This window comes from Ambystoma mexicanum, chromosome 4p (assembly GCF_040938575.1).
Source record: "Ambystoma mexicanum isolate Mex_15411 chromosome 4p, UKY_AmexF1_1, whole genome shotgun sequence".
In the NCBI taxonomy this organism is placed as follows: domain Eukaryota; kingdom Metazoa; phylum Chordata; class Amphibia; order Caudata; family Ambystomatidae; genus Ambystoma; species Ambystoma mexicanum.
In genome coordinates, this window is record NC_090927.1 from 809,808,972 (window position 1) to 809,826,596 (window position 17,625).

Here is a 17,625-nt window from a genome sequence, read left to right on the forward strand (position 1 = left end):
CTCTTATTAAAGGCACCATATATACATCAGTACAGTTCATTTTTAGCCAGCATTTGCACCGGTGCTATCATTTCCCCTCTGCAATGGATCCATCTTCTTGTTCTATTGCACACCTGCACCACTTATCACATCCTCCTTTCAAACTTTGCACTCTCCTCTTTGCGCCTAGATGCCTATAAATATAAAATGCAAAAAACATCAGCAAACGCCAAAACTATTGGATTTGCCATTTCTTGTCTAAGTTGGCTGTCAACTAATACCAATGGAATTCTCTATGAATGAGAGACTATTTTTGAAGCAAAGAAAACAATTCTAAGATATTTATTAGGATTACATTAGGGGAATAGTGTTTGAAATCATGAGTATTTACATTAATCCGAAACTCTCTTTTCAGTCTTGTGATTCTATTCGTTCAGCTTTTCCTGGAATATCTGTCAACGACTTCCGCAGTGGTACTTCGACCCCATTAACCAGTTGCTTGTGCATGCTTTCACAGTGCAGGTCCCTGCACTTGCATTCCCCCCTGGGCAGCCTGTCATTGTATCGCCTGAGGCAGTATTTGGCAAAGTGCTTAAAAAGCAGGTAGGCTAGTTCAGCTAAATTGAGCAGAATGCACAAGCCCGACGTGACGGCCACCAAGTAGAGGAAGATCTTCTTCTCCGTGGGCTTGCCAATATAGCAGTCCACCGAATTTGGGCAAGGTTTCATTTCGCATTTGACAAGTCGCGGCACATTAAATCCATCGTACAACTTGTAAAACAAGAACAGGAAGCCGAATTCAAAGCTTGTTTTGAAAATAAGGCTGATGACGTAGGTACACCACAAGCCGCCATCCATGCTACCTGGGTTATCATAGAGTTTCCTGTGGTATCTTTTCTCCCGGTTCTCTCTGTATGCAACGTGCAGAACAACTAGAAGGGATGGTGTTGACACCATGATGAGCTGAAGGGCCCAAAGTCTGACCTGGGAGATAGGGAAGAAGTGGTCAAAGCAGACATTTTCACAACCGGGTTGCCTGATGTTGCACTCGAAATCCTTTTGTTCGTCCTTCCACACCTGCTCTGCTGCCACAACATAAATTAGCAGGCGGAATACAAACACGACAGAGAGCCAGATTCGGCCAATGCTTGTGGAGTATTTATTCACTCCGCTGAGGATATCTCGCAAAAAGGTCCAACTCATGGCTTCTTCTCATCAATTCTGTAATATAGAAGAAACAAGTGTGAGTCTCTACACTTGAGGTAAACAGGCCATTCTGTTCATAGGATGTGGTGCCAAATTACCTTTAGAACTTAGAAAGACATTGAAAAGTGCAATATCGGAAACTTGTCGTTTATAATGCAACAAATGGCTCCCACTTCCATTCTTAAAATATTACTTAAAAATAAAAAAGGCATACCATCAATTGTGTTTGTTGGTTTGGGTGGGCTGTGAGTTAGTGGACGCTTGTGCCATGTGGCTGCAGGCAACTTTTTGGCTAATTCGGTCATCCTAACATTTATGGGTATTACCCAAATTGACCTTTTACAAATGACCTTTTGTCCTAATGGTATCCCTACAAAATATTCCAACCAAAAATATTGCCGTACATATGGGTGTTTGTCTCGCCATTGGCGATATTTTTGGGGGGATAATTTGTGGGAGCGGGGGTAGCGGGAGTGTCCCCTGCACATTTTAAAATAATGCAGGGGTTGCGGGGTGTCCCCTGCAGGGTCCATGATTCAATATTGCTGCAAAAATATGGCGATATGTTTGTATCATGATATTTTTGCGGGGATATTGATACATGGAACCGTCCTAATTGACCTAATAATAGTGGTCCGAATTGACCTTCTGCACAATTGATCTTTACCTTTATTTTACTTTTATATATATGTGTGGGGTGGTTTTGGGGTAATAAATAATATAATGGGATTGGGAAGGGGATTGTGGGGGGTTTTGGATTGAGTGGGGGGTTTCCCCCGCATGTATGTCCTAATTGACCTTCATTTCACGATCAATTGTGAAATGGTAAATTCCCACGCGATCAATTGTGAAGAGGTCAATTAGTATACAACCCATTTATGGGCTATTGGACCTCTTATTGCCATACACTTTTAAACCACAAGCGCCTAGTAAAGTGGCAATATATGAATACCTACAAAGAACTGGTACCATGCATTTAAGTTATGATAATATGTAATAAGCAGTTTTTTTTCAATTGGGAGGCTGACCTCCAATTGACCTGCAAGGCTTCCTCATTAAATACATAGGTCCTTAGGGGGGGGGCACACATCATTTATGGGCTCCTAATTTCGCCACAATTCTTTGTGGGCATATGTAATTGGTGAGGCCCAATGACTAAATGCAATCCCTCTTTTCCAGATGCCCACTCACCACACCAGCATGTTCATTCCCATTCTCTTATCCCAAGCACCCTGCACAGTGTATTAATATGTTCTGTCACGGTTACTCCACGACACATGCTGGCAGTACTTCAAGTACTTAATTCAAAGAATTAAGCTGTGTTGTTGGTCTAACACAGGTATTCTAATTCACCAAACTATTCTTCTATTTACTAAGAGCCAACACTGCTTCCCTTCATGCATCATAACATTCCTGCAATACTTTTGAATTGTGTGGCTGCCGGCATGATGCCAATGGCTATACCGAATTCTCGATGTGGCATGCTTTGGTAGAGTACGCCAAAGTGCTACCAGGTGGGTCACCTGCGGAATCGCCAATGGTACAAGAAAGGCCTCATTTCCCCTTTGCTATTGAGAACATCCCAGAATTGGGGGGGGGGGGAGAGAGAGAGAGAGAGAGAGAGAGAGAGAAGTGAGGGATATCAGGGGGGTGTTAAAACCCCAGATTAAGACTATGACCTGCTGGAGAGGGTGGGGATAACCTTGTCAGGGGCGGGGAGGGGCCGCAGAAAGTGATATGGCCGCATTTTAAAATCAATTTGAAAAATACAGGCACCTGATTAAGGTCCTGCTCTACCCAGGTAGGTAAATATTTATAAGACACAATTTAATACATAAGAAGTATGTTATTAATACATTTGTCCTAAATAGATTATTTGGGTCAGAATTAATAACAATTACATTCTCTATGCTAGTCCGGGTACCAGCGAGGACATCAAACAGCCTCTCGTCGTCCGCAGAAAGAAAAGCGTGCCTTTCTGCGGACGACGAGAGGCTTCTCCTACTCATCCAGTTCACAGTTGTATAGCAGATTTGAACCGCATTGGAAATTTCCTTTCTTTTGTCTAATGATTTGGACCTTCAGATTGTTGCCCCATTGCAACTCATTACGATTACATAGGATTCCTTGTGTGTATAATTCCCCCGTCCTGATGAAGGCCCGACCAAATGACAGCTACACAAGGATAGCTTCGAGGCCGAAACACAGTTGTGTTGACTTTTTGTCTCAATATTTCACTATTACACAGTCCAGTTCAGTGATTTCCACACCCTGTATCACAATTGCACTTTTGTTGCTCATGTTGTCCCGAACAAAGGACAATAGAGAATGTAATTGTTTTTAATTCTGACTCAAAGAATCTATTTGGGACAAACATTTATGTACCATGTTATGTATGCTTTAGGTATTTTATCGAGTGTCCTATGATTGCTTAATGTATTTATAACACATGCTTCTTATGTATTCAATTTTGATCAAAAGTAGCAGTCATCACCACCATTTGCTTGCTTATTGACAGTCAGGAGCTAGAGTTTTTCTTTTTGGGTTCCAGAACGCATTTTAAAATCGACACAAAAACAGCCAAAGGTCTTTTTTGTGTTCGGTTTTTAAAATGTGGTAATAACACATAGAACCGAAATGTTAGGCGTGTGCGGCCTAACTTTATTTCCGAGTCATTATGAGATGTGGAAAGGAGTCACTCTCAAAAGCAAGCCTCCTACCTTTACCATGAGCTATTTTTTACTTAATCCTAACCAAACCTTTCTTGCAAGTGTAAACCCACTTTGTGAGTTACAGAAAGGTTGGAGTATGTTTACATTGTGACTTTTGAACAGGCTGCAAGCAGGACGGAATCCGGATAGGAACGGGTTAGTTGTGATTCAATAGATCAGGATGTGTGGCAAGTATTTTCAAGAAGGAGTGTGTCAGGGCTCATCACTGAGGGAAGGATCCTAGTGGATAAAGGAAAGAGAACCCAGAGCATGGAGCAAATGGGAGAGTGTGAAGAAACAAGCAAACAAGTAGCAAAAGAGAGTGGCAGCTGCTGGATGGTTCTGAGTACGGAGGTATGGGCACATAAACAGCCTTCAAAAGAGAACTGGCATGGTCCCCAATCCATGCTGCAATCTAACAACTAGCCTCGTCTGAACCACAATGGGGAGCAACCTGGGAGAGATCAATTGAGGAGGATCCTTGTCTGAGCCTCTGGATGGACTTGGGCATTTCATGCAGTCCTGAGACTGAGAACTGTTGTTTATAGTAAGAATTTCCCCATTGTGAGTCAACTCCCTAGGCCACACCGCTCGAACTCTCACTCAGAGAACCAAATGCTGCATTTATTCTTATTTTCCTCTCTAGCAAAAGGTTAGACATCCAAGATCTAGCTGGCCTTTGATTCACTGTTTTGAGTTATTGCATATGTATTTCTCTGAAAATGAATGGCTAAATGTCGCGGCCAATTGCGCTCTTATACCACGTGATCAAATGCCAGGAATGCCCTGGCCTGTGTAACTGAACCTCTAAATGTGAATGGGATATACCTTTGTAAGAAAAGCAAATGTTTACATCTGAACGACCTAACACCTCAGAAACAATACGTCATATCTGCCAACAAGGTGCAAACATGTCCCCTTTGCAGTTTGAATGTTCAACAAGCAAAAGATCCTTTATAAGAAGCGAACCATACAAAACACCTGCAGCAATAGGCTTCTCATATATCTTTATACATTGGGCCCCGAGCATGGAAACAGGCAGTCACTATTATACCCAGCTCAATGACTGACAGACATGCAAAAATACCATAGAACATGCATTAGATTTACATACATTAAATACATTTGCGTCTATTTTCAAGCAAACAGATTCTTTTGTATGACCGGATGTGTCATCGTTTCACTTCTTCTGCAGTCTTTTCCCATTCTTAACCCCTTAAAGTCTGTTTAACCAACTGTAACGGCTTTTCGACATAGATCATGGCATCATTTGGAAATCAATAGATCTGACCCACCAAATGATAGCTTATCTGGTGGGGAGTGGGGGGGGGGGCGGCATTATCTACAGATAAGCTGCACTTAACAGAACTCAGCAAATACACCTTGGAACCAATGGAATACAATGGCAGCAGAGGGCAAGCAATCAAACAGGGCGAGGTGGCACTCCTGAGGGTAGAGCAAGCGTCAACGGTATTTTTGCCATTATAGAATACACACCATACCGTACAGTAGGCCTCAGGCACTGGTAGCTGGTGGTGGAAGCATCTGGCAGATGACAAAGAGTGAGTTGGCGCACAAGCTGAAGGCAACAAGCGCATCACTGGGCGATGCTGTTGCTTCTACTCGCCTATCATCCCGCCACACCCAGACTTAAATAATTAATCATAGAAAAGGGCAGCATCAGATTCCAAGGAAGGCAACCTGCAATATGTGTTACAAGCTCTTAAAACAAGCATTGGAAACACAAACAGGTCTTCATTTTAAATGCAGAGAGTACATTCTTCCCCCACAGCTCCCACAGGGCAAAACAGGCGTATTCTCTACATTTGCTAAACCACAGCCATTGGCTTCACCAATGCCTGAAATTGTGAATTTGCAATTGTCTAACATTCCCAGTGCAACTTCACAATAATATCGACCAGAATGCAAGCTCCGTGTTTGCTCTGAAGCCTTATTTGCATTTTAATTTCACTGAAAGCTATCATGTACCCTCAGGAAATCAGGCAGGTCTCTTTTGCATATACGTACAGCACTGCAATGCTTGGATTAGAGAATGGCCCCTTAGTCCTGTATCCTGTAATATTTTAAAATTGGATGGATTACAAATGGTTGGGTGGAGAGAGTTGAATGAATGAACAGTCCTGTGAGGTTAAACATGGTCATCGTAACTTTGACATTTTTCATCAGGAATAGTACACTATGTGCCAATTCTTTCTCCATTGGAAAAGAATGCTCAGCACAATGCACTGATCAGACATTTGATATGGTATGGCATTTATAACACGCCTATACACAAGTGTTTCGAGGTGCGACACAAGTGTTTCGAGGTGGGAGCCGTTTTAACAAAAGATTAAGGAGAGTCTTTGAGACGTCCGTAAGGTATGGAGCTGGCATTTGGATCAGTACCATTTGAAAGAGGAAAAGGAAGCTTAGAAGAATGTCAATCTTGATTGCACTCAGTCTCCCACCCCACAATAGGACCATCATCGGCAAGCAAGACATCTCCTCTGATTAGTTGCCAGAGTTCCACATAGCCTTGCACAGCCTCGCAGCCATTTAGTAAGGTTAACCCCATGCTTATGTATCACCTTCTCCTCAGTTTGGAATTGGGAGTGATCTAGCGGTTCTTTCAGCTTCAACTGTCCCTCCTTTAAGATGAGGACCACTGACCTTCTTAGATCAACTCTAAATCCCGAAAAGGCTCCACATTTATCCAGGACATCAATCAATGTTGGCAACAACACCAAAGGGTCTGGAATATGTACTAACATGCCATCTGGAAAAAGGTCCAGTTAATATTCTCAATTCTCTACTCTTATTCCCTTAATATCTTTTGTCTCCCAAATCTCTGTGGTCAGATTCTCAATAGCCAGATCAAACATCAGAGGTGGTAATGGGCACCCATGCCTCGTTCCCATTTCCAAAGCTAGTTTGTTTGAAACTATTCCAATTACCACTATGATCGTCCAGTATAACGCCTTCACACCCCCAACACACCACTGCCCAAAACCTATTTTGGGAGCATTGAAAACAAACCCCCCCAGTTGTCTCAGCCGAAAGCCTTTTCCATGTCAAGAGATAATAATACTGGGTCTAAGGAGTTACCTCCAAGTGAAACCATCAGGTTTAGTGTTTTCCATATATTTTCTGCTCTTGATATTCATGGATAAACCCAACCAGATAATTGTGGATCAACTTGGGCAGAATTAAACTAAGCCTTGCCACTGATAATCCCAGTAAAAATGTTCACGTCAACATTTAGCAGTGATATGGGTCTGTAGGAGTCACATTCACCTCTGTCCTGACCCTCATATGAAATGACTATGCCTCACACTTCCCCCTTCCAAGATTGTGTTATGTAGCTTGAGCAGGAATGGCTACAGTACACCCACAAATCTTTTATGGAAGGTTAGCATGAAGCCATCCCTTCCTCGGCTGTCCTGGGCTTCATCTTGTTGATCATCTTCAAGTTTTCTCACTGGGTAATTTGGGCATTTAACTTGGGAAATAAACTCTTATTATAGCATTTTGAGGCGTTAGATATGTGACATGAAATGCTACATTGAAAGGTGATATTTTAAAAATTGAATATTTTCATAGTTATCTCTACTTACTCGCAACTGCCCCTAAGCACCTGTGGGATCCAGCTACAAGAAAGCATTGGATTATGAGCAAAAGCCACACTATGTGAACACTGGTGTGCTATCCTGTGGAGTCCTCACAATAAACCTACCTAAAAAGTCTCCTGCCAGGTATCCAGGGAATGGCAGATGCTTCCTGACCGTGGGGGGTGGGGGGAGAGGGTGCAGGGTGGTAGCTGGGAGGATCACTAGGGAGGAGAAGGGTCACAGGGGAGCAGGAGGAATCAGTTGGATGAGACGCTGTACTCATCTTCCTCAAGGGAAGAAAGATCAGTGATAACAGAATATGTAATGGCTTGCTGTCAAAAAGAGCTGTTATCTTCCCAAACTAACTATATCAATGTGGATAAAAACAATCTTAAACACTTATGCCTTGTAAAGAAGAAAACCCCTTTTGAGGTCCCAGACATTCACAGAGATTAAAGCTCCTGTTACCTACAGGGGATTAAAAACAAAATTCTAAACATTATCAATGTAGTTATGAAAAACCTGCATTCCTCTGTGAAACAAGAACTGTCATTATAGTCTTATAATACTACTTTAGGGAATGTAAATAAGGATAGAAACAAAGTTAATAATGATATTGTCATTAGAAGAAGTAATTTGAACATTGTGGGCTTCAAGTCCCACAATGCTCAAAGTACTGTGACGAAGAAGAGGGAAACAGAGGAACAAAACTGGTGTGTGCAGTTAATTATTGTTAATGACCCACATTTGCGAGGTAGTGGGAGGTATTTAAAACCCCCTCATGCGTGGGCCAGTAGAAGCAGTTGGAGGCGTAGTAGTGACAACTGCGAGCGGCTGTTGTTGAATGCAGGAGAAGCTCGGACCACGACCTGTGTGTACGTGGATCTGGGTCCTGAGAAAGTCATCAGAGCAGGAGCTCTGAGCTGCAGAGGTTGCGCACCGGAAAGCAGTGCCGTGACGGACTGTTTCATTGGAGAGGGAGACTCACTGAAATGCTTGTTCGTTCTGGGTGGCTGGCGAGAACCGGAGTGTCAAAGGGGCAGTGCAAGCTCCTTTTCTAGGTGACCCTGGCTGCTGAAGATCAACCAAAGTGGGCAGGAACCCTTAAAGCAGCAGCGTTTTGCACAAAGGCGACCAAAGAGACTGGTGAGTTTGCCTAAGTGTGGAAACAGCGGAATGCTCTGTGAGCGAATGTTAGCTTTTAATCATAATTTTGAATACTGAACTGATATTTGTATTTGTATTTGTATTTTGCTTATTTGTATAGCACACAAGGCCCGAGGGCAACCGGGAGCATTATTTAGTTACAGTCAGCTTACATAGAAGTATTTACATTTAGAATATACAAAATATGCATGTGACATAATCAAAGGTATACAATTTACAATATACAAGTGACATAATCGAAGGTATACAATTTACAGGATAGGGCACAATGCAATGGCAGAGGCATAAAAATAGCCTGTGGTGTCATAGAATATTGTTACAGTCAATAGTCATCCTTAGTCGAGGGTGGATAGCCAAGCTTTGGCATAACGCTTGAAGGCAGTGAAGGAAGGTTCAGCTCTGAGTGGGTTGGGTAGTGTGTTCCACAGCTTGGCTGCTAGGACAGGGAAACTGCGACCTCCAGATTTTTGGAGGTTGAACCGTGGGATGACAAGGCAATTATCGTGTGCGCTTCTGAGAGGTCTCGCAGCTGAGTGCAAGGTGAACCTGTTGGAGAGGTAGCTGGGGGCTAGGTTAGCAATACTTTTATGCGTGAGTGCCAAGGCTTAAAGAGAGACTCTTTGATTAACTGAGTGCCAGGAAAGGCTCTGTCTGTATTCGGAGATATGTGCAGTTCTAGGAATGTTCAGGGCCGCTCTAATGGCGTTGTTTTGGATGATTTGAAGTTTTCTGATATTGCATTGGTTAGTGCCCAGATAGAGGGCATTGCAGTAATCGATTTTGGAGAGGACGAGTGTCCTGGCTGGAGTTGTGCAATTGGCAGGAGACAGGAAAGGGCAGAAAACTGTGATAAGCTTGCATGTGTAAGATGCAGTTTAAGAGACTGCATTAGATTGTCTGGATAGGGAGAGGGTGGAATCAAGATAAATACCTAATTTCTTCTATTAGGGGCTAAATATGCAGAGCAGAAACTTTGTGAACACAAGGATAGGTTATGTTAATGTTATTGTATTTATTTATTGGACATTTGTATGGCACAAGTGTTTCCATGTGCCACAAGACAAGATAGAGTGCGGGGGCAAGGGAATAACAACAAAACAAAAGACGGTTATATTGGCTTTGTGGCAATCCTACCGTGCAAGTGCTTGAGAAGGTTGTAAGTGCAGGGGGTTGGAGTAGAGAGAGAAGTGCAGAAGTGGGGCACCTCCAGGGGGGGGAGCTGGGAAGTTTTAGGGGGGCCAAGAAGGCAAGTGCCAGGGGAGAAAAGGGGGAAAGGGAGGATGAGTGCAGATGGCAGGGTAGACCAAGTTGGGTTAGTCCAGGAAAGGGAACCCTAGGGCAAGTGCTGGCAAAAGATGCAGGCGGGATTCATGGGGGATGGTCTGGGCCCTGTATGACTCTGAAGCAACCATCCCCAGTCGTAGCGGCAGAGGGAGAGTTAGCACGGTAGGGGGAGTGGGAAGGAAGAGGAGAAAAGGAAAGTCTTGAGATGTTACTGGAATTTTAGAAGACCCTGCTGAAGTCGTAGGATGGAAGGGAGGCCATTTCAGAGGGAGGAGTCGGCCGCAGAAGGGGACTTACCTCTCACTCTCTGCTTGGAGAAATGTTTGACCTGAAGAGAGTTGGAGCCAGAGGACTGAAGGACTCTGGTCGGGAGGAATTTATGGAGGGAAAGTGGATTGCCTTGTCATCCCACGTCCCAGGCGCCACACAGCCTTGTGGATGATGCAAAGGGTCTTGACTTTGATCCTTGCAGTCACCGGTAGCCAGTGGAGAGATTTTAGGGCAAGAGAGATGCAATGCCTGGGCTTGAGACCAAGGATAAGAGGGGGTGAAGGGTGGAAAGAGGCAGATTGAGGAAAAGGCTTTTGCAGTAGTCAAGCCTAGATACAACCTGGTCTCTGGAGATATTGAGCTTGTGGGGGAAGGTGAGGAAAGGTAGAATGCCCCTGAGAAGGTGGAGTTGAAAGTTGTACTTCTTGGCAAGGTCTGTGATGTGTGGAGAGAAATGGAGAGAGGAGTCAAAGATGATCCCAAGGTTTTTTGCCTCACAGGTGGGTGAAGGGATGGGACCCAAGCAGTCTGGCCAGAGAGACGGGGAAAAACAAGGAGCAGGCGTCCCAATGAGTAGGATCTCGGTCTTAATGGTATTAAGGCAGAGATCGTTGGCAGAGCACCAGGCCTGAATAGCAGTCAAGCAATCATGTATAATGGAGGAGGTGGAGGAGGTAGAAGATGGCTGCTTCAAGGCGAGCTATGTGACATCTGCATAACACTGGAAATGAGGTTAGAAAGTGGAGATCAGGAAGGCCAGAGGGGCCAGGTAGATGTTGAAGAGCCATGGCGATAAAACTGAGCCCTGGGGGACACCACAGGTGGAGAGTGTGGTGGAGGAGAGAAAATGACCCATTTGCAATTGGGAGGGTCTGTTAGAAAATAAGGAATTAAGCCACGGCAATGCCCTGTCTGTGATGCCTAGGGTATCACAGAGACGCTTTATGAGGATGGAGTGGTTGACCGTGTCAAAGACAGAAGAAAGGTCGAGGAGGATCGGAACAGAGGGGGAGTTGGAGTCCAGGCTGGAGAGTAGATCTTCACAGTTTTTCAGGTGGGCAGTTTCCATGCCTCTGGCAGCTCTAAACTGGACTGGTGATCGTGGAGGCAGCCGGCCATTTTGGTGTGGAGTGTCAGTTGGAGGATGACCAGTTTCTCCATGAGTTTGCCCAGGAAAGGGGTGATGGAGATAAGGCGATAGTTAGCCAGGCAAGAAGGGGCAGCAGATGTCTTTTTTAGGAGAGGGTCACAAGGCAGTGCTCACTGGGTTGAGGGAAGGAGCCAGTGGCAAATTATTGGTTGTAGAGGTCAGTCAAGGCTGGAGCGAGAGAGACAGTGTTGTCCATGATGGTTCTGGAGGAGCACGGGAGCACCTGTTTAGAGGAGACTTTCATAAAGCGGATGACTTTCGAGATCTCATTTGGCTCAATGGGAGAGAAAGAGGAGAGTATGGGGGGCAGGGGAGCAAAGAGAGGCAAGAGAGTGGGTGAGGGGACGGAGAGGGGAGCAGAAGACAGAGGACAGGATGTCCAAAGTTTTGGAGGAGAAGTGGGTGGCCAGTGCAGAGCAGAGGGCCTGGGAGCGGGAGTGGAAGAGGAGACTGCGGTAGGATTGGCAAGTTCCTTGCAGATTTTGAAGAGTTCAGTCATATTGTTGATGGCTTTAAAGATACAGGCTTGGACATGCACCTTCTTCTTGGAGCAAATGTTACAAGGATCAAGTGAAGTACCAATATACAAAGGGGACAAGACTTGAACAAGTTAACCAGGGTTATCATTGCCAAAGCCAAGAGGAAGTGATATTAAAGAAAGCATTACCCCATTACCCAAGCCAAGAGAAAGTAGTTCTTAAGCAAGTTTCTTCCTACCAGCAATTCAGAGAGAGAGCAATACAACAACAGAATGATTATATAGCATGTTGAGTAAGGCAAAGAAGGGCAAATGTGATACATTAAGATTGTTCACAGTGGTTTGTTGATAGAAAGGGTAAACAAGAGTGGCAGGAAGGCTGCCCCTCTGGTGGAATGTATTCAGAAGGAGTAGAGTGCATAACCTGCATTGCATGGGGCAATCACAAGTGTATAACAAACATCACCAGTGTGGTTCTTGTTTTCCCTGAAGAGATTCTTAAAATTGATGTTGTGAACAAGATACAATTATACTTTTTGGAAGCTTACCTTTACCACAGAAGTACTTGTAGTTAGTAGTTTAGTCTGGCATGGCAGGAGACTACATAAGGTCAAAGGACTGTGTATCCTTTTGTTCTGTTCTGGCAGGAGAGTACACCAGAGCAGAGAACTTTGTAGTGGTAGGCTTGGCAGGTGAGTAGACCAGGTGGAAGTCGATGAAGTACTGTCGTGTGGTGGTGAAGTGTCATAAAGTAGAAGTGGCAGAACCACTGAGATGTTTGTGTGAATTGCTACAGAATCATCCTGACAAACATATATCACTGAAGCAAGTGTTGTATGAACCGCTGCAGAATTATCTAACATTGATGAAATATGTGTTTTGTGAACTGTTGCAGAACAATCTCAACAAAGAAATTTTTGTTGTTTCGAATGAAACAAAAAATCATTCTTGATCCAGGAGAAGTTGCTTTGAGCTCTTTTGTCAAAAGTGAAAATACATTTGAACTGTTGGTTGAGATCAAGTTGGAACACACAGAACTGTATTGGAACCTTTGTGGTCAAGACGGAACCAAACGAACTGAGTTCGAACTTTATTATAAGACAGGATTTTCTTATTCTTTGGAACTGTTGAATAGAATCCTGCCAGAGCCTGGGGTAGGGGAATTGACACAGATTGGAAGGAGAAACCGTTATCAGATTGTGGATCTAACTGTTATTTTTATAAATTTTGATTTGCCATATATTACATTATTGAATTGTTGTGTGTACACGTGTGAGGGAAAGAAACCTTTTGTTAGAGTGATTCCTTTGGTTTATTTTAGGCACTGGAATCCTCATCAGGGTAGGGATAGTGTTAAGTTAATAAAATGGCAAAGTTGTCCCCTTCACATTTCTGACCCCTCACAGTACACATTGCAGAATCAGTCAAATAGGTTAATGTATTTCTTTTTAGGCAATTTACATCGAAAACTTTCTTTTGACATACTGAACAAACAATCTTTCATATGTCCATGAAAGTCAACAAGAGTAACTTTATAAAACGCAATCACGTTCAATGTACAGTAAGTCATTTAGAAATAAACGTGTCTGTTTGCAATTTACTCTGTTGTTGTTATTTGTTAAAAATAGCCAGATACTGGCCCTTATTACAAGTCTGGTGGTAACCTGCCGGTGATACCGGTGGGTTGCCGCCGGCCATGTAAGATTTATCAGCACTTGGCTTTCCGGTAACACCGGGGGATTACAACCCTGGCATTCCGGAATTTCATGCGCTGGTAAATATAATTCCCCATTCCCCTTGTGTCCTACAGGACTCAATGGGAATGAGGAACACAGAAGCAGACACCATTAATAACAGTGCTGGTGCTTCTGTTACGGTTTGCTTACCGTTGTGTCCTGTCGGGCACAGCGGCTCTGGCAGGCAAACCCATAGTGTGCCGGTCCGGAAACAATGGTGCAGGTAGGCTTACCGGCACCTTTGTTTCCGGACCGTCACACTTGTAATGAGGCCCACTGTATAAACAGGCAGTAAAACAGTCAACATTCGGAGAGGAAATAAAAGTAAAGATATGTTGAAATACACTCAATCTGATACAGCCAGTTTATACTTCACGCATTATAACTAAGACAAGGGGGCCTTACCACATGGTATCATGCCTCGTTAAATGCCCAAGAGCGGTTAGGCAAAATCCCCCACCTAGGGGTTTATAGCGATTCATACCCCAGAACAATCAGTATAGAGCAGAGGGTCATGTGGTACTAATAGTGAGAGGCAGAAGAGCAGGCCCCAAGCAGGCAAGAGTAGAGGAAGGAACATGCCAACTAGGTGATAGGTAGTCAGTCTAAGGCATGTCAATGGGGGTCTCAGGCGTCCAGAAGAAGGAGCAAAACAGCAGGATTGGGGAAGTTCATCAGGTGACGTAGTCATGCAGGCCCTTGGCAGGTGATGAAGTTAAGAGGGCATGGAATTTGAGGGGAGAGATTCGGGAGGCGGACAATGAAAGGAAATTGCTGCTGTGGAAAAGAGGAGGTGGACAGAGGCTGCTGCTGAAGAGGGAAACTCTGAGCTGCAACTGAGTCTGACCAATAAGTGCCCAAAATGTGCGGAACCCAGATACTAACAGCTACGACAGCAGCAGAATGTACAACATGACAGATGCTGTCCAGCAAGAATAAAATTAGATCATTTTCTGCAGCATCAACATTTCCAAATGTCTTAAGGGTCCACCTTAAGACTGCTTGCACCTAATCTATTGGTTACATGTGAAAAGAATCGTTTTTTTCTCCTTTTTTCTGTTAAATGCAATGTGTACTGTTTTCAATCTCTTATGTCTTCTACTTCCAGGGGTGTTAATGGCCTTTTAGATAAGAAATCAATTCCAGACCCGCATTCCATTCTTTCTGTTCCTCCAGTCAATGAAATGTTCCTTGTTCTTTTCTTTTTTTCGTTTTGAGAATTATCTGTGTTGTTGGTTTCCTTTACAAATCATTTCACTCCACAACATCTGAAGAAGAGGTCTGCGGGAATTTAAAAGCTAATGTTTTGTTCCATCTGAGCATATATTTTTCAACTAGTCCAATAAAAGAAATCCAAATCTGCAACTTGTGTGATTTTAAAACTGGACTAACACAGCGTCTAACTTTTCTTTGCAAATGTCTTACGAAAAGTTATATCATGCAGGGGTTCATTTTTGAGTTCCCCGGTAATTACGCTGAGGGAACTTGTTAGGCTTGCACCTTGACATACAGAGGTCCCCTCCATGACATTTTCAACTTTTGCAAGGTGGAGTGCAAAAGTGCAATGTGAAATAAGGGGTCATACTCACTTATATGCCACCCTTTTGCACTATGCTGTGGAAAATGAGTATACAGGGCCTGCCATGTGTGCAAAGGTGATTAAATGTATATTCATTGGAGGTTACAAAAACTCCTTCAGATTTCGCCTTCAGATGTCTCCCTTTCTCGTTCCTTTTCTTGCATAACTCTCCCTCCTAAACCCCCCGCACCACCTTGACGCTCACCCTTGCTATTGTTTTTCCTGGTTTATTGTAGAGGAAGCGCCCCTCTCACTTCCTCCCTCTTAGCTGTGGACCAATTACACTCAATCTTCTGGTTCTCATCCCGCTATACATACCTTAAAAAGAAACACTCACTTTCCATTTGTTTAAATATTTAAAATGAATTGCAACTTTTCAATGTTAACTACACTTTCCCCATTGAGTATCTGCAAATGTTAGCTAAATTATAATTCTGTACCAGAAAACCATGGTTAACACTAATCTCACATTTCGAGATTCTAACTACTTTATAATTATTACTGCAATTATCAGTCTTGCATTGTTCTTCAAATTTCCTTTCGTATGTGATCGTGCGACTGACCATGAGTGTCTGACGGAAGCATAGGCAGGTAGCATTAACGGCATAATCAGGCAGTGCCTGGATCTTCTTTGGTGCGGTGAATGCAAGAGCAGCACTCAGGCAGATGGAACAGCGCCTTAAGGCATCAATGATTCATCAGCAATAATCAATCATTCATAAACCAGCATTCTATATGTTGTAATCCCTGGGTATTAAAGTGATCACTGCACAGAAGAAACTTGACTCTAGTATCATTTATGGCCAACCTTTCGAATCAGCTTTCTTGCATTGAAGCTTTTTATCCAGATGCTTTAACACAGCCCTGAGAAACATTCAGTCTGACAAAATAGTTATTCAAACTAGCAGCGAGCATCAGAATGAGTGGATAGGGTTCCATGTCTTAAAATCGCAGCAAAAGGGCCGTGTTTGCTAAATATTGCAGAGAAAATGCAGTGGTTTTGCCGCCACAATCATGTAAAGGATGCAGGGGACACCCCCACAGCCCCCGATCCCCTTAAATGGTATAATGGGGTATACCTTTACCGGGTCAAACCACAGGATTTTTGCCGCGATTTCTTTTACCTGTGACATTTTTGGCGTAATTTTATTTCCTGATACCGTGGATAGTACATCCACCAGTGAGGGATAGTAAGATACACCTTCCGATAGATTAAGTGGAAATCCCCCCCCCCCATTAAAACGTTATTCATGTCTTTTCAGCTGATACACATTTGCATGAAACTAGCTGTATCCATCGGGTGCTGTGTCTTTTTGCAAAATAAGCAAATTACAAAAGGACGTTATTTAAATGTACAATTGTAAACTGTCGGTTTTCAACATTTTGCAAGTTTACTTCTAATAATCACTTCTAGAGTATGCTATAGTCATAAAAGGAATGCTGCACTTGTCTCACTGAGCAAAGCACATTATCAAAATCTAGAATAACCATGTATATTATTTTCTGAAAGAAGGTTAACAATCCCCGATGGACAGTCTGCTATACACCTATTGCACTCTAAGCCTGCTTTGCATAAAACCAAAGATGATTTTGGAAACATGTGAATGACCATAGGGAATTATATTGACAAGTGTGCCTGTGATAAAAGGGTTATATGCTTAAATCACTAAGTACATAATGCACAGTGGGCTGGGTGCTCATTTCGCATTTGACAACGCTCGCCCTACAGTAACATGTGTGTTGCATGGAAGCTTATATACTGATTCGGACAGCCCCGAGTTCTGCCTGTAGGGTAAAATGGCTCCGTCATCAGTAGGACCGCTGGGGTCCATGCGCTATCTAGGGATAATGCCTCCTTTCCCCATTCGTAAATTGAGCTGCTGTCAGGGCAAGTATGGCTGTACACGTGCTCAGCTCCCAATACACAGACATCATCAGAGCTGTCAATACAACTTTTGACCTTTGTTCAGTTCATTATTTGTATACACCAAATATTTCCAGACAGATGCAAGGGTGAAGGAATCTATTGCATAGGACTATCTTTCAGGAAGGACTCGTGCTTCAGCCTTGTGTGGGAAGGTCACCCTGCTTTCCTGTACAGTATTTACAGGCATCTAATTACTGTTCTAGTTACAGGAAGACACCAACTGGCCCTCCCCTCATTCATTTCACACAGCACTCACACGCATCTCCCACCCAGCAGTCTCCTGGGCTGCCATTCCCTCTGCAAACACCAACATTACACGGGCATGTGCTGATGTCCAGCAGGACCAGACACAACACAATATCCCATCTGCACATGACATTCAAACCCACAGCACATACACATTTAAAGATCAAGTGTCCTCTTGATATTCTAATCTTCCCTCGTGCGGTCTATTCTATTTGAACTTGCCCTCTTTTAACCTTTAAATTAAGCAATGCATATTTTAGGATTGATAAATTACAAGTGAAGAC

At 43.4% G+C, this 17,625-nt stretch overlaps 1 protein-coding gene across 2 annotated transcripts in view; it reads right to left on the reverse strand.

The window, feature by feature from the left end:
• Window positions 1-305: 305 nt before the first annotated feature.
• Window positions 306-17,625, reverse strand: part of GJB7 (gap junction protein beta 7) — a 141,129-nt gene continuing 123,809 nt past the window's right edge. For both annotated transcript variants that reach the window (XM_069606363.1, XM_069606364.1), the window contains exon 2: window positions 306-1,200. In XM_069606363.1, coding sequence (XP_069462464.1) covers window positions 391-1,182 — 792 coding nt within the window. In that variant the 5' untranslated portion in view covers window positions 1,183-1,200 and the 3' untranslated portion in view covers window positions 306-390. The remainder of the gene's footprint in view (window positions 1,201-17,625) is intronic.